At 54.2% G+C, this 22,321-nt stretch overlaps 1 protein-coding gene across 2 annotated transcripts in view; it reads right to left on the bottom strand.

Annotated features, from left to right (window-relative positions):
• The window catches only part of SDK2 (sidekick cell adhesion molecule 2), a 273,541-nt gene that overhangs the window by 134,163 nt on the left and 117,057 nt on the right, over window positions 1-22,321 (bottom strand). For both annotated transcript variants that reach the window (XM_070560092.1, XM_070560093.1), the window contains exon 2: window positions 16,734-16,893. In XM_070560092.1, coding sequence (XP_070416193.1) covers window positions 16,734-16,893 — 160 coding nt within the window. The remainder of the gene's footprint in view (window positions 1-16,733; window positions 16,894-22,321) is intronic.

Here is a 22,321-nt window from a genome sequence, read left to right as displayed (position 1 = left end):
CAGTTCCTGTCTGTTTTTACGTGTCTCTAATGAAGTTTTTGAGTGTTGTGCCCTCCTCCCATTTCCCCCATTAGCTCTGTGGCTTTTATTGCATAATTTTGCACAGCATGGTGATTTTCACCGACGTTTATGTTGCATTATAGCGGAAAGGACTGCAAAGCGCTTAGCATGGGGTCCGACATTTGGCAAGCCCTCAAGAAACGGGTCCGTATGTGTTTACTATTATTATCAATCATTCAACCGAGACTGGAGGGCCCACAGTGTGCCAGGCAGCGTGTTAGGCTCTGGGTACCAGCAGTCAGTATAACAACAATAATAATAGGAAGACCGCAGGCTCACGGCTGTGGTGCCATCAGCTGCTATGTTTACATGAAGATGCGACGGCTGCTGCCATACTCTGCTGAGAAATGCGCCGTTCCCCACTTCCACTTCCAGTCCACTCGGTTCCTACTGTACCTGCCCAGATGACACGCTGCTCTGGAGGCAGCATGGAAGCAGTGAAACATCGGGCCCTGGGCATCTCCGAATCCCAGAGAACGAAGGGAGCAAGGACGTGCTCGTCTCTGAGCAGGAACGACTTTGTCATGGCCCCTTTAATTACCATGAAAGATGATGACTAATTAATACTCCGGCGCATGGGGCAGACGGGCATCGTCGGAGGCATTACCGTGGAGGGGGAGCACCGGGTGGCCCTGAGTGTGGGTGACGTTGTGAACGCTGCCAAGCTCTGCCCAGCTGCCCTCAACTTCCTGCTTGGCTGAGCCCTGCTCGCCTGTCTTCACCAGGCTCCTGGTTTCCCCAAGCCAGGTGTTTGTGGGATTAATGAATGTTGATGAGGCTGGAGGACGCCCCGCAGTCTCCCTGGGGCTCCCCGCAGCTTGCCCGGGCAGGCGGAGGGGAGCAGGACAGAGGCCTCCTGCCACCACGCAGTGGGCACCTGGTGTTGGCGGCTCGGGCAGGCAGGCGGGGTGCGTGGTAGGACGCCCATTCCCTTTCCGGGCGGACCTGGCTTGAGGTCAGGGCTGACATCCCTTCTCCCCACCTGAGGCAAGGCTTCAGGTGTCACTGTGTTTCTCCTCTCCGGGTCCCAGGCTCAGCCACCAGACAGGGTAGGTGTCTGCTCCCCACGCCCTCCTCTAGCTCCAGGATCTGGGGTGGATCTCCCTTTGAGAGAGTCCCGGCCACCCTTCCACTGAGGTCAGAAACACACACCCCACGGTGTCCAGCGCTGTGCTGGGGGCCCTGGGGGGCAAATGTCATGTGACGACGTTCCCGTCCCCGCCTTGAGAAGCACAGAAACGGTGTAGCACAGACGGTGCGATTTCACAGGCCAGTAGCATTCCCGGCTCCCCCAAAAGCCATATCTAACTATGTCCATATCGAGGGGTGGGGAGGGGTGGCTGCCTTTAATTTGGCCAACAAGGATGTGAGGCAACAAAACAAAAAAATCTGTCGTGGAGTTTTTTTTCATTTCATTTTTAAAATGGACATTTTTAACACCAAAAGAGCAATACGGATGGAGAGTTTTATAGACTGAATGAATCTGGCTTTATGGGAACCCATCACGCTGCTCTTGTTTTTGTCAGTTCACAGCAGCCCTGGCAGAACGCCACGCGGGCCGTCCTCTCCCACCAAGTACCGTGTTCTAGAAGCTCCTGCAGGCTCAGCACTTCCCCGCTCTCTTGGGCGGATTCTTCACTCTTTTGGCTGCCAGTCTCATCTTTCCTAGTTTTGTATCACACTCATTGCCCGACGCTTTGCCTTACACACAGCAGAGTTCAATAAGGCTGGGCAGGCTGGCCGCTGGGACAGCTCGACAGCATCCCGCTGAAGCACAGTGCCAAGGGGCCCGAAGTCACGTCACCCTGCTTCACTCTGTGCTGAGGGTTGGTGGGTGTAGACGGAGAAGGAAGGTTGTTGATTATGTATTTCACTTGCTGTGTGACCTTGGGCTAGTTGCCTAATATCTCTGTGCTTCCATTTCCTCATCTATAAAATAGGGGTAATAATAATAACTATGATACATAAATCAGGCAGTTCTAAGCACTTTACATATGACAATGTGTTTATTCCTCATTCACTACCCAATGAGGTCAGAATTAATTTTATCCAGATTTGGCAGATGAGAAAGATGAAGAAACCAAGGCACAGAGAGGTTAAATAACTTGCCCAAGATCACACAGCCAGTAGGTGGCAGAGCCCCAGGAGGCTGCCTCTAGATTTTGTGCTCTTAACCACCACACAATAGTCCCTACCTGAAGGCGCATCACAAGGAAGTTCACGTTATTATTATTATTCACTTAGTCACCTGTCCTGGGAGAAGGAGGCACTGCCCTCAGCCGCCGTGAACAGCCCAATGCCAGACCCAACACCCACTCATTTAGGACAAGCCCTTGCCGGCTGGCCAGCCTGGGGAGCAGAGCCTGAGCTGGTGCTGCCACGACATCCAGAGGCAGGAGCTGTGACAACAGGCTGCCCTGAGCCCCAGGGCCCAGAGCCGACTCCCCACCCCCACCCCGCCCTTCCCAACATCTGCTCAGACCCGGGCGGCTGCCTCGGAAACCATCCCACCGGCCCTGACCTTTGTGGCCATCGTCCAACACGACTCACTTCTAACACCTGCCATTGTCTTTGGGTTTTCCAAAGTCACCCTCAAAGTGACTTCAGAGACACCTCTCGGGGGAACCAGATCAGAACTGCGTTAATGAGGCCCTGAGGACCCGCCTGTGAGCCGCCATCTGGAAAAGGTGATCTGTGCGGGCTGCCAGGCGCCGGCCAGAGCCGAGTGGAGGCTGGAGACCGACGAGCCTGGCCCTGATGTCTGCAGCAACTCCAGTCAGAACGCAGAGTCTCTTTCCCTCCCTGAATCTGGGCCGGCCTCGTGACTTGCTTTCGTTGAGAGAATGTGGTGGAACATTCTGAAGTCCAGACCACCAGGCCACGAAGGATGATAAGCCATGGAAGACAGCCCAGCTCCAGCTACTGGCCAGCGAACACGATTTCGTGAGGGTGCCCAGGAGAGACCAGCAAAGAAGCGACAAATCATGGTTGTTTAACTAACTGAGGTTTGGGGTGGTTTTCTAGGCAGCAATAGGTGACTGACCAGAGGCTGTGCCTGGGGCAAGGCTGGGCACGCTCCTGCAGCCAGGACCCCCTCTCTGTGTGTTCCCTAGGGGTTGAGGGTCAAGGAGCACGTGCAGTGGCTGGAGCTTCTGGACGGCTGCGAATTACGTTGCCGTCAGGGACTGTGCCCCATCTCCTCCAGGGAGATGGTCTTTCCTGGTTACTCTTCTCCATTCTGCAGGAAGAATGGCCTCTCCCCTCCCCAGCCCACTGCAAGCGGCACCTGCTCCCTACTCACATTGAGCTGGAGGACTCTCCGGCATCTCCCAGCCCCCAGGGGCTGCAGGTGGAGCTGAAACCCCTGCTCCCACCCCCACCCCTCCTCCAAGCCTACCATGAGGAGGCTCTGTGCTCCTGGGATGTGGGCAGCTGCCCGGGAGCTGGCCTCTTCCTTGGTTGGGATGGGAAGTTCAGAGTCACAGACACCCCAGTGCCTCATCAGTCAAAGAGCAGAAGAGTGGACTGTGCCCTCTTGGGGGGACAAGGACACAGGGCAGAGACCAAGGGAACCCTCCCACTTTGAGAAATCCCATGAATGGGCCTGAGGGGGGGCTCTGAAGGGTACGGGTAGAGAGGGGGAAGTTGGGCACCGAGGAAGCCCCCAGGAAGCAGGGGTCATTACCAACTCCCCGGGCATCTGTCTGGACCATTTGCCTGCCTGAGCGCAGAACTGAGTCAAGATCTAATTAGTTTCTGTGTCCTGGCTGAGAGCCAGGGGGATGGGGCGTCCACACGATGATCTGGGGAGGGAGGAAGAAAGAGAGAGGTCCTCAGGGCAAGCTGGGGTCTCCAGGCCAGCTGTGTGAGGAGAGAGAATGAACATCTCATTTCCATACACTGAAATATCCTAGATAAAAAAACATATGTGCCTCTGATGGGGACCACCTCTCCCCGCCTCCCCAAGGCCCCCGGGTCCTGCCTGCCCGCCCTACACTCATCTCCGTGCATTGGTTAACGGAGATTCAGGCCAAATTCAAATATGTCAATTTCAGGTGATGAATGATCAAACCCTTCCTAATTTGCATGTGAAGTTTCCTTGTGGTGGAAATAAATAGCCTCAGTTCATCAGGGAAGAGCTTTCCTTGGGAGCCTCTCATTAAGGGCAGCAGCCAGCTTCATCTGCATGTTCTGTTCCCCACTCTGGGGAGTCTGGGCTCCCGGCCACCTGTCCCCAGGGCTGTGGGGACTGTCTGCGGAGGATCCATCAGTCACTGGACAGTGGGAGGAGGGCAGGGGGGAGAAGAGGGGGTGTGGCTCGTGTGTGTACACCTGTGTGTTTGAGACTGTTCCGTGCAGTGGGGCTGCGTCCCTCGCTCTCCCCCTGATTTGCAGTGTGACCCCAGACGTGTCGCTTTCCCCCCCGTGCCTCAGTTCCCGCATCTATGAAATGGGAAGCCAGTAACTGCTCTGCGGACTCCTCAGGCCACCCTGTGAGAAGTGAACATGGTAACTCTGACAAGGGCACACCGTGTGTGCCTGTGTGGTGGGTGATCCTGGGTGACTACACATGCACTGTGGATGGACAAACAGAGGGTGCCCACTGAGCATGTCAGAGACGCAGGGACACACGTGGGCCTTCGAGAGAGCAGCTCCTCCCTGCCTGCCCAGCTTCAGGGGGACCCACGGCTTCACGGAAATGTCCTCCCTGCCCCACCCCAAAGGGTCTTTAGGGGCACGATGCTTCGGAGTAATGCTCTCAACCATGGGGACACCAAGGGAACTCAGAGAGGCGCAGGCAGAACCAGTGGTCCAGGGTCCAGCCTTGGTCTTGCAGAGCTTGGCAATGCCCCCAGTCCCTCCCATATCCTGAGATGCTCAGCCTCGCGAGGGAGAGGTCACCAGATCAACCTGGATCTTGGAGTCTTTGCCTTCTGTCACGCTGGAACACCGCACAGCTGGGTAGCCAGTTAAACCCAGGCAGCAATGGATGGAGACTCAGGGGCCCTGAGTTTGAATTCCAATTCTGACACTGACTCACACCCCATTTCCCCTCAGGGCCCCGGTGTCCCAACTATGAGACAAAGGGCTTGGCCCAGGCCTTAGTGAAGCCATTCTATGACTGTGTGACTCTCTCAAGACCCTGGGCATGTCCCCAAGGTCCCACATCCCTAAGCTCGGGCCCAGCGAGGTGACACCCACCATCCCTCTCCGACTTCCTCGGGCGTGGGGGGCCCACTTCCTCCCCAAGCCAGGACCCATTAGTGAGAGTGTGAGGAGATGGGTGCTACAGAAACCGAGAGAGCCAATGTTTGAGAGACTTTTGCTTCCTTTTTCTCTCTTTCCCCTTACATTTTGAACTTATTCATCTTAATTGACATAATTATTGCAACGTCAACCTGAGGCACAGGGAGCCAGCTGTGCCGCTCGCCGCCCACCACCTGCCCTGACCCTCTGGGGCTCTCCTGGTTGCCTCTCTCTTGTCACTCAGCAAACCCCAAGGCTGGGGCTGGCCTCTCAGGTCCAGGAAGGACTTATCCTAAAGCAGGGGGGGGGCCCCAACCCAGGGTGGGAGGATGCGGCAGGCTTTGGGGCCTCAGGGCCGTGTCAGGAGGCATTCCTGGGCACCTGCGGGGACAGGGTCGGGGCTGCTATAGGTGACCCCATGTTCTCTTCCAACAGTGGCCTCAACCTTTGTGCCAGCGCTTTAAGCAGGACTGCCCAGAGGAGACCAGAGTGCATTATTCACATTTCGGGAGCTGGAGGCTCCTGCCCCAACTGGGAGAAGGAGGCTCACCAGCTGGAGGAGCTTGGGCCAGGCTCTGGGCCTCTCTGAACCTTGTCTTCTCGTCTGTGTGATGGAGTTGTCCTACCTGCCTTGCTCATTCCAAGCCGAGGAACAAAGGAAGCATGGAGGAAAGAAACTCTGTGCAACAGGAAGTACTGTCTACTCGGACCATCATGGAAAGACAAAGAGGGGGCAGGAGAGGCCCCCAAGAGGGGCCGGAGGGTGGTCGGCCAGTTCTGCCCTCACCTCCTCCCACACCAGGCCAGCTGGACCTGAGCCAGGCCAGGCCCTGATCCCAGCGTGGCAGGACGCCTGTCTGCAGAGGAGCAGCTCTGGCCCCAGCTGGGAGAGCCTGGCGGTGGGGGCACCAGCATCTTGTTCTAGATCACTCGTTCTTTCTCAGCGGGGCTGACGTGGCCCTCAAGTCACATTTGGCCGTGTCTGGAGACATTTTTGGTTGTGACATTTGGGGAGGGGGCTACTGGCATGAGTGGGCAGAGGCCAGGGATGCTGCTAAACACCCCTCAATGCATAGGGCAGCCCCTTACCAGGAGGAATTATCCCGCCCCAGGTGTTCATGGTGCCCAGGCTGAGAAACCCTTCCCCGGTTGTTGTCTTCCTCACGGGTAGCATATGGGGCTGTCTGAGCGTCCTTCAAACTCTGCTACCACCCCCGTTATTGGAGGCTCGCCCTGTATGTGCAGACAGGCGGGGTGGGCAGGTCGGCCCACGGGGCCTGCTGGCTCCCTGCAGCCCCCTCCCTCCCCAGGATGCTCAGGGGCGGGGGTAGCAGCCTCGGTCAGGGGAAGGACAGCACGCTCGGCTGGGGACCTCTTCCTCCTCCCGGCCCACCTCCCCAGCCCTCCCTGAGGATTACGACATTTCTAAACTCGTTAACTTTTAATTACTACCTTCCCTCTGCCTGAGTACATTGGCTCCATGCCACGTACATCTCTATTAAAATTCAATTTATGCCCATCATAACTAATTCTTGCGCTTCAGTCTTCTCACCAGCAGCCTTCATTCTCAGAAAAGATGTCCACGCTGATGGCCGAATGAGAGTAAATCTCCAAAGAGGCTGGTGATGGGATCCAGCTTCACTGAGGAGGAGGAGCCTGGACCTCTCAGGAGGGGAGGAAAGAGACCGGGGCCAGAGAGACCGGCGGGGGGGTGGATAGCCTGCCCTACAGGGAGGAGAGAGGTGGACGGCATCCAGTGTTTACTTCATGGCTTCCAGGCCACCCTTTCCATTTCTAGTGCCATGGATGCCCAGACACCCATCTGCATGCTTTGTCTCATGCGACGTTCACCAGCGCCCCAGGAGGTAGCTATTAGCTTTATCATCCTCATTTGACAGACTGGGCAACTGAGGCCAGGATTAAGTAATCTGCCCAAAGGCATACAGTGAGTTAGGGTCAGGACAGAAATTCATACTGGGGGGACGCTGGGGTTGAATCTTGGATGATCAGGTTCCAAAAGTGTGTGAGGTGGAGGAGAGAGGTGAGCAAAAGGGTGGTGGTATTAATAGCAGAGACCGTCAGTAAATTCCTCGTTCAGCCCATCAGCGAAGGGGGTTGGTGAGAGAGGAGGCTGGAAAGAGGGGCAGGACCAGGTTACACAGGGTCCTGTGCTCCCTTGACCAAAATCCTCTGAAGACTTCTCACTGCCCGCAGGATGTGGCTCAGAGTGTTCTTCCTGGCATTTACGGTCCTCCCTGTGCCACCCTGTGCCAGCCGTGTCTCCCTCACTCCCAGGGCAGCCCCGTGCATCAGCTGTCCATCTCATGGTGGCTCATCCCTGCCTCCGCTTCCTCATCTTTCACACGCTCCTCAACTTGCCCATCCTCAATCTCCCTAAGGTCACTGACGTCTATGTCCCTAAATCTTGCCGACAGTTGTTAGCATCCAGCAGCGGCTGACACAGCTGAGTGCTTGGTCCTTCTCAAACCATCCTCTTCCCTTCCATGACACCCCCATCTCCAGGTTTCCCTCCTCCATCTTGGCCTCTTGGCTTCGTTCTGCTGGGCTGGTTTTTGCCTCTGTTATGTATTTACCTTCTGGGACCCTAGAGCTCTTTCCTCGGTGCTGTGTCCACTCTCTCATCCTGCCCATTCCCGTGGTGTCAACTGTCATGTTGACATCGGTGATTCCTAAATCAGCATCTTCCGCTCAGGCTTTTCTGCTCAGTTACAGGCATAAGTATCTTCTTGTCTGTTGCGCATGCCTACCTGATGTCTCACCAAGCGTCCAACACTGAGCTCAGCGACTTCTCATAAGCCCCCGCTCTTCCAGCGTTTCCTTCATCAATTGCCTCACCACCTACCTTCCTCCCTCACTCCCCAGGTCTGGCTAATCGTCGGATCTTGTCGATTCTACCTCCTAAATCTGTCTCAGCTCCATTCATTCCTCCCACCTCCACTGTCTCCAAGATGGCCCAGGCCATCACCCCCTCCCCTGAGAACTGCCCAGCCCAGCTCCTAACCTCTGTCCTCCAGCTCACTTCCCACCCAGCTGCCTGGCTAAATATTTTTCAAATGTACATCTGATCATGTCCCCTCCCTGTGACAAACCATTCAAAGGCTCCACAACATAGTTTTTGGCATGAGATAGAGCTCCCTAAGATAGCCAACCAGCCCCCACTTGGTCATCCCTGTCCATTTCTCCAGCGTCCTGCCCTCCTGGTCCGCACTGGCTTTCTTTCAGCTGCTCCCACCTCCATGTCTGTACACCCCCCCACCAACCCCTCGCCCTGCGGCCTCCACTTTTGGAGCTTGGCCTCCAGCCATCTCTACTCCTTCTCTAGGTCTCAGTAATGCTGTCTTTGACCTGTACATTCCCTGGATAGAAGTTATCAAAAGCGAAGTCCATTAATACTTACAGAATTATGAACCTGCCTCCACTCTGGACTGCGTGCTCTATGAGGCAAGGCTCCTCCTGTCTCATCTAGCATCAGGGCACCAGCACCCAGTGTCTGCATGCGGGGAGGGCCTCCCCCACTCACTGCCCATCACCTCCAATGGCTTGGTCCCTCCTGGTTCAAGTTGTGCATCTTCCAGAGGCTGCCCCCATTTCTTTAGGACACTCCCTTGGCCTTGTCACCTGTTGTCGCTCCTCAGTCCAGGCACTTGGGGGCCACAAGTGCACAGCTTGCTCCTTGGGTTGAACACACGTTGCCACAGTGGGGAGGAGGGCGGGCACTGTCGTCTTGTCCTGGTCCAGCTTGTGCCCACGCCAGGCAGGCAGCAGGTCCTGAATCTCCACCTGATGAACGACATGTCGGCATCTCCTGACGGTCCTGCAGCAGGCTCGGGGGGAGAAGACCTGGCTCTCGTCTTGGTGCCACGGCTTTGGGCCCTAGGGAGGGGCTGAACCTCGAAGCCCCGCAGTCCTCACTCTCAAGATGCCTCCTCGGCAGGAGATGCTGATGTTCAGGGATTGAGAACAAGAACCTGAGTGACGGCGGCCGACACGGGCCAGCACGGGGTAGATGATCTTCCGGAGTGTTCCTTAATGAGAGTTAACATACGTGATGCACTCAGAACAGGGCCGGCCCCATGGTAAGGTCCATGTGTTAGCTGTGAATAGTTCTCCTTGTGCAGCGGTTTAGAAGGCAGGCAGGGAAAAAGTCCCCAGAAAGCTGGGCCCCAGCAGTGTCGCTACCCTGGGAAAGGACAAGCACGGCAAGACAGCTCAGAGCAGAGGAGGACGCAGGCTTGGGGTCGGAAAGATCCTGGGTGAAATCTGACTTTCCAGTTCTGGCTGTGTGATCTTGGGGAAGTTGCTGAACCTCTCTGAGCTGTGATTCCCAGCTATGAGACAGAGATAAGAATAGCACCAATCTCCCAAAACTGCTGCCGGTAAGAGCTTGGCTCAGTTCCTGGCACCCACATGGCATGTGCTCCCGTGCCCTCTGGGAAGCCTGTTGGTCTCTGCCTTCCCCACCTCTGCTGCCTGCTCTCACTTCTGACGAGAGGCCAGAGGGTCAGCGAGACACAGAGCAGCTGGCTTTGTCTTTATGAGTTTCCCTTCATCCTCTCCTCTGAAGAATTTCAAAGGCTGCAGCAGCTCTGTACGTGTGTCCCCTGCCTTGTGCCCCTCTCTGGGGCCATCGTGCGTGTGGGTCTCTGCCTCGGCCAGGCTTTCTTCTCCCCTTGCCAAGCCTGGGCAGTTCCCTGACACCACAGGCCCACCGCAAGGGACGTCAGCTGGGCAGAGGGCCTGGGGGCCCAGCCTGGGACTGGCCAGATGCCCGGCTTGGCTTGCCTGAGCTTCCCCTCCACACACCTGTTCTGTTTCATGCCACCCAGGGGCCATCTGGGGCCCCAGGGGCAGGACTGGGCCTCAGCTGGTCTCACACCCTCACATTTGCCCCTCAGGAGGGTCCGAGGGGCCCCTGGCTTCCTGCTTATTGGGCCAGGAGAATGACACACAGTGACAAGAGCGGGGCAGACAGAGCCGGATTGGGAAGCTGTGTGTGTCTGTGCAGAAAGGACAAGAACACAGTCCAGTCACACCTCTTGGGTCTGCCACTTGCTCTCTGGATGACCCCAGGCAAGTTCCGGAACTTCTCTGAGCTTCAGGCTCCTTGTTTGCAAAAGGAGAGCAATGACGCTCACCTCTGTGTGTTGCTGTGAGATGACATTTGGGAAGTACCTGGCACCGAGCGAACCTCCATAAACAGTGGCTCTCCTTTGAGCGTGTGTACCTGGTTGTGTGTAGGAAGCTAAGTGTGTACGTGTGTGTGTGTGTGAGATCTGCCAGCTGACTTGTTTTTCTAATTTGATTTTCTTTATTTTTATTTATTTTTTTTGAGGAAGATTAGCCCTGAGCTAACATCTGCCACCAATCCTCCTCTTTTTTGCTGAGGAAGACTAGCCCTGAGCTAACATCCATGCCCATCTTCCTCTCCTTTATATGTGGGACGCCTGCCACAGCATGGCTTGCCAAGCGGTGCCATGTCCGCACCCGGGATCCAAACCAGTGAACCCTGGGCCGCCAAAGCAGAACATGCGTACTTAACTGCTGTGCCACCGGGCCGGCCCCGATTTGATTTTTAAGTGTGAGAATAATTGTGGGAGAAGGCATTACTAGGGCGGGACAAAATAATCTGGTTGATGACTTCGCCAGGATGTGGTTACAAGGACAGGTGGCTGCCATCCATCCTCCTTCCCTCCTCCCCCGTGCCCCTGCCTGATCCGACATTTAGTGCTGCTGGGGTCTCCCCAGCCATGCCGCTCTGACCGGTGAAACGGATGTAAAGTGAGGCTGAACTGATTCAGCCTGGGGAGATGGTCCCTGGAGGGGAGGGGCGAGGGGGAGAGGGGAGGGGAGCACAGAGGGGGAGTGTGGGGGACCAGCTGATGGAAGAGGCTCCAGCGACAACACAAGAGGGCCTGACCTTTATGTGAGCTACCCTCCCACAGTCAGGAAGTTACACAATCACACTTGCAAGCTTCGCACAGATGCACGCTCACAACTGTTAATCATGTACACAAGACCATGAAGGAAACACACACACACACACACAGAGGCTCTAACAAACACATTAGACCTTGTGCGTCCAATGAGTACTGTGCTCATCCTCCCTCCACACACCCCCAACACGCACACCGACAGTCACCGTGTGCACCTGTTCCACAGGAGGGGTGGGTAGTGGGGACAATGTCTAAACTTTTGGGAGCGTCTTCCCAGGCAGTGTCCCACCTATGTGGGAAAAGGGATGTCATGTCTTTAGGGTCCAGTTTTGCTTTGTATCCAAGTGGTACCCCCCAACTGTTGTAGCCACTTTATTTCTCAAACTGGGAATTCAAGGCTGGTACGAGAATGGATAAAGATACATCACCAACAAGGGGCCCTCACAGGACTCGACAAAGAGGAGTTCCAGAAAGGGTCATTGGTGGGCCATAGCGGTGTCCTTGGAACAGGTGCGCAGCGCCCCCGCGACCGCTTGGGAGGAGATGTGCTCACTGGCATGTGTGACTTCTGGTGGGTTGTTACCAGATTTGCTCTGTTATTCCATTGACACAGACACCCTGTATAATCCTAACAGGTACCATCACTTTCATGTCTGTTGCACCAGGGACAGGGCTGGTCCCACAGACTCTCATTTAATCCTTACTCTAACCCTCTAAAGTAGGCATTACTGTGCCTGATTCCAGGATGAGAAAATAAACTCAGGGTGGCTCACTCATTCTGCCAAGGTCCCAGAGCTGGTAAGTGGTAGGGGCATGACTGTATTCAGGTGGCTCTAACTCCAAAGGCCAATGTCTTCCCACTCTGCCCCCCACAGAGGGATGCGGACCCACCCACTCGCCATAGTCACATGTCCTCAGAAGGATGCACAGGGTGCCTGTGTGTAGATGTTCCACACACATCAGGCCCATTCTGTTACAGATTCCACTGAGGATAAAGACCCTTGGAGACTGGACGTGAATACAAACTTCCTTTGGAGACGAGGTAGGAAACATAGCTAAATTTATGGCAGCACTTCCAATCTTATTTTCTCTCAACTTGCAGAGTAAATTAAGCCATCTCTCTGCCTGAAAGTTGGATATTATCACCCAACTCAAAGCCTGGGGTTTGCAAGAGACTAGGAAGTCTTCCGCAGCAAGCAGTGGTCAAAGAACCAGGGGATGAGAAGCTGGCCAGCCTCCTACATGATGTAATTATCAGGATGCATTTATTTAAAGGGGGAATCCGGAACATTTTCTTGAGCCAAAAAGCAAGAAAGTGCTAGAAATCCATTGAGGACATGTCAAAAGGACCCAGGATCCAGCTTGAAGAAGCTCCATTAGCCAAGTTTGGGTTATTATGAGCATCAAAATGAATAATGACAGGGATGAACTAAAACACATCGAATAGAAAACACTATCCATGAGTTCATACTAACGCTAAATTACTTTAAAGGGGGTGAGAAAGGAAAGATCTTTTTTCACAAAAGAATGCCAACTAATATAAGTAAGAGGAATGATAAAAATAGGAAATCTCCTTCTCACAACCACCATGATTCAGGAAAGACCCATCAATGGATACGAAACCACTGGGTGGGAGGTTCCTGGGAAGAGAATATTCACACAGTCTCAAGGCATCATCGGAAGGGAAACAGATACCTCAATATCTGACAATGGAGAAGTCTGGTGAACATCACCTTGACCGGTTGCTCAAACCTACCATGACCAATAATAGGGGAGACTGACACTGTGTGCCTTCAAGCATGAAGCATTGAGAAGGATGCACATCTACGTTACGTTATTGCCCAAAAGGTTTAACATGAGCGTTATTATAAGGATATAACTAGACAAATCCTCATTAGAGGACATTCTTCAAAACTGTGTGATGCCATGAAAGATCGGCTAAAACAATGAGGAACAGCTCCAGATTTAAGGCGTCTAAAGATCACGACAACTCAATTCAACGTGCAGTCCTTGATTAGATCCCGTATTGAACCACAACGCTAAAAATGGCCACAAAGGACGTAATTGGGACAAACGGAGAAACTGGATATGGACTGCGTATTAGGTGGTGGTATTGCGTCAATGTGAAATTTCCTGAGCGTGGAAATTGCGTCGTGGTTCTGTAGAAGAATGCCTTGTTCTTAGGAAATTCTACTTAGGGGTGAAGTGACATGACGTCTGCAACGAATTCTTAAATAATTTGGCAAAAAAAGTGCATGCATATATGTGTGTATGGAGAGAGTGAGAGAGAGCACAGATGATGAAAAATATTAACAATTGTGAATGGTGAAATGTATACAGGTATTTATGGCATTATACTTAGAATTTTTCTAAGATTTGAAAATTTTCAAAATTAAACGGAAAGGAAGAAAGAAAGAGCACCTGCTGTGAGCTGGGCCCTCACTCGGGGCAGGGGTGGTGAAGTGGCCGCGGGTGGCTTCTGTCTGCCCCACCACCCTTTTCCCTTCTGCTGACAGCTCTCACCCTCCTTTCTACCATGTGGCTCTAGTGTGGGGGCTGCCATGCGAATGTCCTATAGCCCGGTGCAGACACATGATGCGGGCCTGGCCAATCACCAAGCTCCATGCTGCTGCCCACCAGGATTGGTCAGAGATGATCCAAGCTGGGCCAATCATAATCCTTCCCTGGAGCTTTCTACCTGAAACCTGCAGGGCAGTTCCTTCTACTCTGAAATCACTGGCTGTGCCCTGTGATCCTTGAACTTCTCAGTGTCACTCACCAGGTGGGAATGAAGTCTGAACCCAGAGGCGGGCCTGGTTAAGCAGCCCAGAGAGGAGAGGCCCTGGCGGTACCACGTTCTTGATGCTAAGTCCTGAGGTCCCTGGGATCGCCTAGGTTCCTGAAGCTCTGACCTCAGTTCTGTGGTCTACTTGCAGTGTCCCATGTAAATAATGAGAAGACAAGGTGTAATGGGGTGTATTGTGGACAGTCACCAAGGGCAGAGAGAGGCAGAAATGTGTGTGTGTGTGGGGGGGTGGGTGTGTGAGAAAGAGAGGGACTGAGATTGAGAACATACCCGTGTACTATCAGGAAAGCTTTCTGAAAGAGCAGGGGCCTTGCAGGAGAAAGAAGGTTCTGGAAGGGGCAACATTTCAAATGGAGGGGATGGGACAGTCTAGACAAGGCAGAAAAGAGGACGCAAGCAGGGAATTGTCCTGGGACCCGCGATGGGATGGTCCTGTTTGGTGGGAGCGCGCTGCCTCAGATGGGAATAGCAGAAAGTGAGGCAGATGCTCCCAGAAGAGCCCTCGAAAGGTCCTGGAGCCCATCCCATGGGGAGCGGACCGTCCCGGTGGGCACAGCACATCTTCGATCAGAGGAGAACCCTGATCAGACCTGCACTCAGGCACCCGGCTGCCGCCCTGCGTAACAGCCAGCTTTCATGGGGGTGAGGAGGTGAGGGGGTGAGTTTCCCGAATGGAAGCTCATTTATGTCCTCTGAATAACTTGCACCCAGTCAAGCTCTGAAGCAGAATATTTGCATTCTCCCCACCGCTTTGTTTTCTAGAAGGAGCACCGTTAGCGGAAAGACTGCTCAGGACACATGCTGAGGAAGCGATGGCAGCACTTCTTCAATGACAGGCGGGGTGGTGGATGGTGAACTCCAGCCCTGGGGTCACACGACTTATATTTGAAGCCCAGCTCAACAGTCTGACCTTGGGGGAGGTGTGTAATCTCTCCAAGCCTCAGTTTGCCCATCCGGAGAGTGGGGAAAATAACTGAACCTACTCGTGGGATTGGTGGCAGGATTAAAGGAGATAGTCACAGAGCACACGTCATCACGTCAGCACCTTCTTTTCGTTGCCAGTGATTATAGCTGTTATTACCATCATCAACAGCTGGACGCTGACCACCACCTGGAGGCCTCCAGGGACAGAAAGCTGCTTCCGTTCCATTGTTGGGCAAGTCTGATCCTCAAGCTGAGCTAGAATCTGCTTCTGTGTGACACCCTTCCTTGTGTCCTTGCAGTTCCAGGGCGCCAAGAGAGTGGCTCTGAACCAACTCTCCCCCCTTGGATCCTGCCTCCAACTCCCTGCTGGTAAAAGTCAAGGGCGGGCTGGGAGACCCCGGCACCACTTACACCCACGGTATGCCATCCACAAGTTCCTGGTGTTCCCATTCAAGTATGCCCCCCCATCCAAGAAGCTGCAGGGGGTCTCCACAGAGACTGTCAAAAGAGCCAGGGGTGCACACAACAGTCAGGAGTGGCTCTGGGTCCGCAACTGAAAACCGTCACAGGGGCTGCTCAGGGAGGTCCCTCTGGTCTGCTCATGCGATCCCTGGACACCGGAGGCCCAGAGCCATCCAGGTCCCTCACCATCCACAGAGGGGAAGCTGGTCTTCCTGCCCTGGCCCCTCCTACTCCCTCCTTTGACAAACTGGTCACACCCACCAGCCAATCCAGTCCAGGGTCAGGGCAGAAGGAACCTGGGGGTGGGGGTCACCCCAAACTCTGGCCTCCCTGCTTTGTAAAGAAAGGGATGGTTCTCTGGAAAGGATAGATGCTCCAGCAACTAACTCCTCCTCCCCTCATTTGCATTCGTGTCCCTGGGGCAGATTTGTATTAGCATTCCCCGGGCAGGACAATCTTGTTTCCCCCAGCAAAACCGATTATGCACATCAGGCCTGGGGATTAATCACGAGCCACAGGGTTGGGAGCCAATAAAAAAAGGCCTAGATGGAAGGATGGGAGCAGGGTACTGGGAGAGAGGCGAGGGGGGCTGGAGGCCAGTGGGGTTTGGGTTGTGGCTGCTTCCTGCTGGCTCACTCCCACTTCCAGCAGCAAACGAGCCCTCGCTGAGACCCTGTGCTCTCTCCCTCCTCTGCTTTCTCCCCACTTGGCAGCATCCTGGGGAGAGAAGGGTGGCCCAGAGCTCATGGGCACAAATAGGGAGCAGCAGATAAGCCCAAAGGCCCCGGGCAGGCCACCTCCATGTCCCACCTGAACTGCTCCCCTGAACAGAAGATGTCACCTCATCACTGATCCCACGTTGCAGCATGCCCCACCCCTCTGCTGGGCCCAGGCCCCTCTAATCGTGCCCCCTAGAAACAGCAGGTTCTTCCATGGTAGGGGGTGGGAAGAATAAGGGCTTCCGGTCACAGCCACGACTCCCCTGGTCGTAGTGAGTTCATTGACCCCAGTTGTCGCCTCTGCCCCGTGCACTGCGCGTGGGCCTCTCCATCTGGGCGGCACTCCCGGCCCACCCCCCAGCCATCCTCTGCTGGGCTCAGCAGTAGGGGGACTCCCCACTTCTGTCTTTGCACCCCTACTTCTGCCACCCCAGCCTCCCAATAGCACTGGAGTGGGAGCCCCTGCTCCCACACTGCCACACAGGCCCCCGCCCGGGTACCCCTTCAGGGGACGCAGTGACCCCAGCAGCCAGGCGGGAGGGGGAGGGAGACGTGGCTTGCCTGTACTCCAGGGAGAACTTGGTCAGCTCCCTGCTGTTGTGAAGCCACTTGAACTCCAGCGGCCAGCTGCCCTCGGCCATGCACGTGAGCACCAGGCGGTTCCCCTCCAGGTGCACCTGCGTCCGCACCGGCTCCGTCTTGAAATAGGGGGCCACGTCATCTGCGGGGAACAGAGACACAAAGCCACGGTTACCACTTGCTCACGTTGTGCGGTTGCTCATTTCACGCCCTCACGCCCCCGGGCAGATGGCCGGGGGGCAGCCAGGTCACTCGCCCAAGGTGACTTGGCTAGGAAGGACTTGAACTCAGCTTGGTCTTGTCTTCATAGTGAGTCCTCTGAGCCTGTCAACCAGCTCCCCGCCTCCCTCCTCCCAGACCACACCAGGCTTACCCCCTCTGCTGCCAACCCCACATGCTGGTACCTTCCGTCTCAGCCTGCTTGGGATCCCCATCCATTCTATACCCCTTGCTTCTGGGTTTTTCTCTCGCTAGGGAAACAGGGAGGTGGGTTGACCCAAGCTGCAGGTGATGGGGGGTATCCTGCTCCCAAGGCTGGGGGAAAGCCCTCGAAGACTTCAAGGGCAGAGTCCGTTCAGTGGGCCCCCAACCGCCAGGCTGCAGGATCCTTCCATCCTCTCGCCCTCAGATTTAACCAGAACTGGGCATCTGTGGTCTTCAGAAAGGGTCAGCATTTGCGTCAAGGCCTCCCCCTAGGCTCTAGCGCAGGCCGACAACTCAACAGAAGCTGTAATGTTCGCGTGAGGCCCAGGCAAAGGGCTGCAAAGCATACCAGCACCCCAGCACATGCCCAGAGTCTCAATCTTAGGAGTATATAACTCGTGACTATTTGGGGGGGAATCTTCCTTGAACCGCATCCCCGCTACCGACCCCCGCCGTGGAGGCCGCTAGAGGGGTAAACGTGGGAGTGGACGGATGGTACGGAGAGCAAGTGCGGGCATGCGCAGAAGGCCCACCCACGACCGCCATCTCTCCGCCAGACACCGAGGCTTCAACCGCGGCTCCTGGAACATCCCTCCTTCACTCCTCACAGCTGTCATGTGAGCATGCTGCTTTTTAAAAATGGTTGAAAAGGCGCCTCTTTGAGAGCATGTACTCCGGGAGTGGCCAGCACCCCGGTCCCTTGCTTCTGGAGTCCTGCACACCTCTGGCCTGGGGGGGAGGGCAGGGAGGCCAGCAGGCACGCGTTTGCCAAGGAAAATGATTCCCGCCCCGCCAGCTCTGCTCTCGGTTTAACAAATGGGCACATTCGCACTTCAAAGGCGCATTCATATCCTCCAGCAGCTTTCAAGAGCCCTTTGAATCCCATTTTTGAAAACCCTCTGTTAGTTCCTGTCATCACTCGTTTGTTTTAAAACAATAACATTCCCAGCCCCCGAGTGATTAAATCCCTTCGAAATGGGGCTGACTCAGAGCCGGAACAGACAGAGGGGGCGGGCGTGTGTGTGCTTCCACGCGCACACACGCGCTCCGCACGCAGACACGCTCGTCTGGGTGAACAGGCTCGCTGGGCAATTTGCTCCCGGTCTGTGTCTGCCAGTTCATTCCTCAGCCTCCCCCAGGGGCGCCAGCCACGAGCCGAGCGACTTTTGCTCGGATGGGTTAATTCCAGCGGCTGCCAGAGATACTGACTTGGGGGAAGACGAAAGAGGGGGCATGTACTTTCCCGAGAACCTGCTGGCCACGGAGCCCTGAGCTGGGTGCTCGGCACCCGATCTGGTGTTATCCTCACAAGGGCACCCGGAAGAGGCCAAGGCTCCTCTCCCCAAGGCCCTGTGGTATGGCCGGCCGCACCCCCTTTTCCTGAAAGGCCCCTGCCGTCGGGATCCAGGGCTTTGCCGGGAGGTTCAACGCAGGACAGAGAGCAATGGAGGGAGTCATCCAGGTGGTGTCCCTTGGTGGGCCCGCCCTCGTCCAGAAGCAGGAGATGGCAGGGACTGTGAATGTGCGTGCTGTGGGAGGAAAGACTGATGGGAAAAGGATACTGGTGGGGATAGAGTGTGTGCGTGCGTGTCTGTGTGCACTGTGTATGTATGCAGGCATGTGTTCATGCGTGTGTCTGTCTCTGTGCATGTGTGTTTGCGTGTGTGCTTATGTGCAGGAAGAGATTCCTATGCTATGACTGCACAGGCGGGTAACACAAATCACTGACATTGGCAAGTTACTTAACCTCTTTGCACCTCAGTCTCTTTAGCTGTAAATTGAGTTTACATTTGTTGTGAGGATTAAATAAATTAAGATCATAAGTGCTTAGCAAAGCCCCTGGCACGTGCTATAGGAGAGGTATAGGAGCTCTTATTCCTATTGATCATATACACAGATGCACAGATTACCCCGAGAGAAGAGCTCATACTCTGCTAGCAGGGACTACCAGCTCCTTTCAGCCTTAGTCCTAGGATTGTGCAGTATACAACTTGCACAACTGTACACAACAGCCCTGGTAGCCACCTTCTCAGGAGGGAAGGCAAAAATGAGAATGGATGAGTATTGTGGAGAGAAAGATTCAACGGCATACAGATGTCATTCTCTTAAACTTTTCCTCACTTGAAAACACACACACAGGATGGATTTTTTTTGTTAAACTATACAAAGTGGTTCTAAAGTTCACACTTTAAAAAACAACAAAAGAATAGCCAAGAAAATTCTGAAAAAGAGTAAGAGGAGATTAGTACAGATATTGAATTATATGATAGAGCTGCAATAATTAAAACAGCGTGCTGTTGTATGAACAGACTGATGAAGCAACAGCCTAGAGAGTCTGGAAATAGACCCCAACCCATATGGGATTATTTAATATATGATGAAAGTAGAATTTCAAGTCAGTGGGGAAAAGATCAATTATTCAACAAATGACTTTGGAACAGCTAGGAAGCCATTTGGGAAAAAAAATAAAGTTGAATCTCTTCCTCACATTTTACCTCAAAATAAATGCTAGATGGATCAATGTTTTAAACATGAAAGATGAATTCTAAAAGAACTAGAAAAAAATTGCAGAGGTTTAAAAATATATATTCTTGGCAAGGCGAAGTATTCGCCAAGTACTTTCTAAGTACTACACAAACTCCGGAAAGTCATAAAACAGATTGATACCCTCAACTAGACAAAAATTCTGCCCCAGAAAAAAAATACCCGTAAACAAAAAGCAACAAATGACAGCCTGGGAAAAAATATTTGCAACCTATATCATGGACAAAGAGCTCATTTTCCTGATATAAAAAATATTCCCATAAATCAATAAGAAAAAGATGAACAAACCGACAGAAAAATGGGCAAAGGATATGAACAGTTCACAGGAAAGAATTACAAATAACTCTGAGACGTATACGAAGATGCTGAACCTCATGATAAGAGAAAGGCTAACTAAAACTCCATAAGATACCACTTTTTCCTATCACTTTGGCCAAGATCTGAAGTTGCGATAACTCCCTGGCCAGCCTGCGGAGACCCAGGCAGCCTCGCGTGGGGCCTGGGGTACTGGAGCGTGGTACGACACCTACAGAGGGCAGTTTAATTCCATCAAAACTCAACCTGAACACGCCCCCAATCCACCAACCCTTCAAGGAATTGACCCTCCACAGACACACCTGTGCAGGGGTGAAATGAGAGCGTTTCACAGCCGCACGACGTCTTGTAACAGCAAAAGTTGGAAACGACCTGTGTCGGTCAAGAGGGCCTTGGCCAAAGACATGATCGCACCTCCAAACAATGGAATTCTCTGCCCCGCAACAATTTTTGAGAACTACTGCTAAGTGAAAAAAAAAAGCAAGGTGTAGAATGGGCTGTGTAATCTACTACCATTTGTGTACAAGTTTTTTTTTTCTCCAAGTATAAAAATATATTTGCTTGTGTAGGCATTGGCTTTCCTAGGGGGCTACATAAGAAAGTGGGTTTCGCGATGCGTTAGGCAGAACTGAGTGGCTGGGGGCTTGGGTGGGCTCGGGGGCTCTGTGCCTTTTTGTAACTTTTATGTTGTGTCCCACAGGTACCGGTTACTTACTTATAATCGGATATGTGCACACGTATGCATACACGTATGTGAGTGTGCGGGGTGAGCGGTCGCGGGCAGCCCTGCTGGCGACAGAGGAGAGGGAAGGCCCTCTGCATGCAGGGGACACAGGGGTGTGGCGTGGCTGGGGGTCACTCACCACCAGATCTGAGCCCCTTGAAGAAAGAGCCGCCTTCAGAGGCGGGCAAGAGGCCTTGGTCCTGGGCGTCCTTCATTTCCCGTAAAAGCTCAGGGGACCCCTGACTGCCTTTCCCTCCACTTTCCCACTAAATAGCCCCATTGTCATCCTTCCACTGCAGGCTCCAGGCTGAATGGCCCCCTACAGAAGCTTATCTCAACTTCAGCCTCTCCTCTCCCTTCAGCCCCCAGCACAACAATGTCATCTTTCTCTGGAGTCTGTCCATCTTTCCTGGAATTTGACTTCCCAGCCACCCCAGTCCTGGGAACCCCACCTCCTCTGGAGCCAGGAGCTCGCTGGCTGGGAGTGCCAGCCAGAGTGACGACCTCCACCCGCCACCTAATTGGCCAAAAGATGTCCCTCTGCCCTCCAGACCGGCTGGGCCTGGACAGATCCCCTTTCCAGCTCTGAAACACTGCGAGACCTCTGCCTTCTGGGCACACAGCGACTGCTCGGTTGTGGGGAGCGTCTCTGGACTGTTTGGGAATGGACGGAGGCTGGGATTCTTGCAAACTTCTCCCCTCCCCATCCACCAGTCTCTGCGCCATCACCTTTGTCCTTGATGGACCTCCGGGGCCTCCTAGCTGGTCCCCGCTGGAAAGCCCGTGCTCCCTGGAGCTGGTCTCCTGACCTGCTCGTCTCCCTGGAGCTGGCTGGCCACGGACCTGAGCAGGCTGGGCCCCGGGTCAGAGGAAGCAGGGGCTCAGGGAAGCCCCTCCACCCAACCTCACTTCTCCCCACACTTTATTCCTGCTGCCATCACTTCATACCACTTATGGAACTTTCCATACGCGAGGCACTCATGTCCATCATCTCAGGTAAGAGTCATGGGAGCTTCTCGAGGAAGGTGTATCATTATCCCCATTTTACAGATGAGAAAACTGATGCTCAGGAAGGTTCGGTCATTTGACTCTGCCACACAGATGTAAATGCAGATCTGGTGGATGCCAGAGCTCTCTGGGTCTTTCTGTACCTGATGCAGGGCTTCCCTCGGCTGTCCCACTCTTCATGCCCCGACCTGTGGCCTCATGGGTGCTAAGTGAGGGATGGTGGCCTCTCTCGGGGCACTGGTCTTGAAACCACAAGCAGGGGCCATTCTGGTTATGTGGCAGGGGCATTCCTACCTCGGCTTCCAATATCAGGCCCCAGAACTAGATCCTGGGGTGAGGGTGAAACAGGCAGGCTGGCTGGGAATGAGTCCTGCGAATGTTGGAAGGATAGTGAGCAGAACATCCCAGGAGAGTCTGGTCCACCTAGGGGTGGGGGCTTCCGAGGGATGAGCCAGTGGGGTGCAGGGAGAGACGCCTGGGAATGAAGGAGGACAAGGTGCAGAAGAAGAACAGGTGCAGCGTGAGGGGCCAAGGAAAACGGGGCGGAGGGCGGAGG

The sequence above is a fragment of the Equus przewalskii genome, chromosome 10 (assembly GCF_037783145.1).
Source record: "Equus przewalskii isolate Varuska chromosome 10, EquPr2, whole genome shotgun sequence".
NCBI classification, from domain to species: Eukaryota; Metazoa; Chordata; class Mammalia; order Perissodactyla; family Equidae; genus Equus; species Equus przewalskii.
This window is presented reverse-complemented; position numbering and strand designations above follow the sequence as displayed.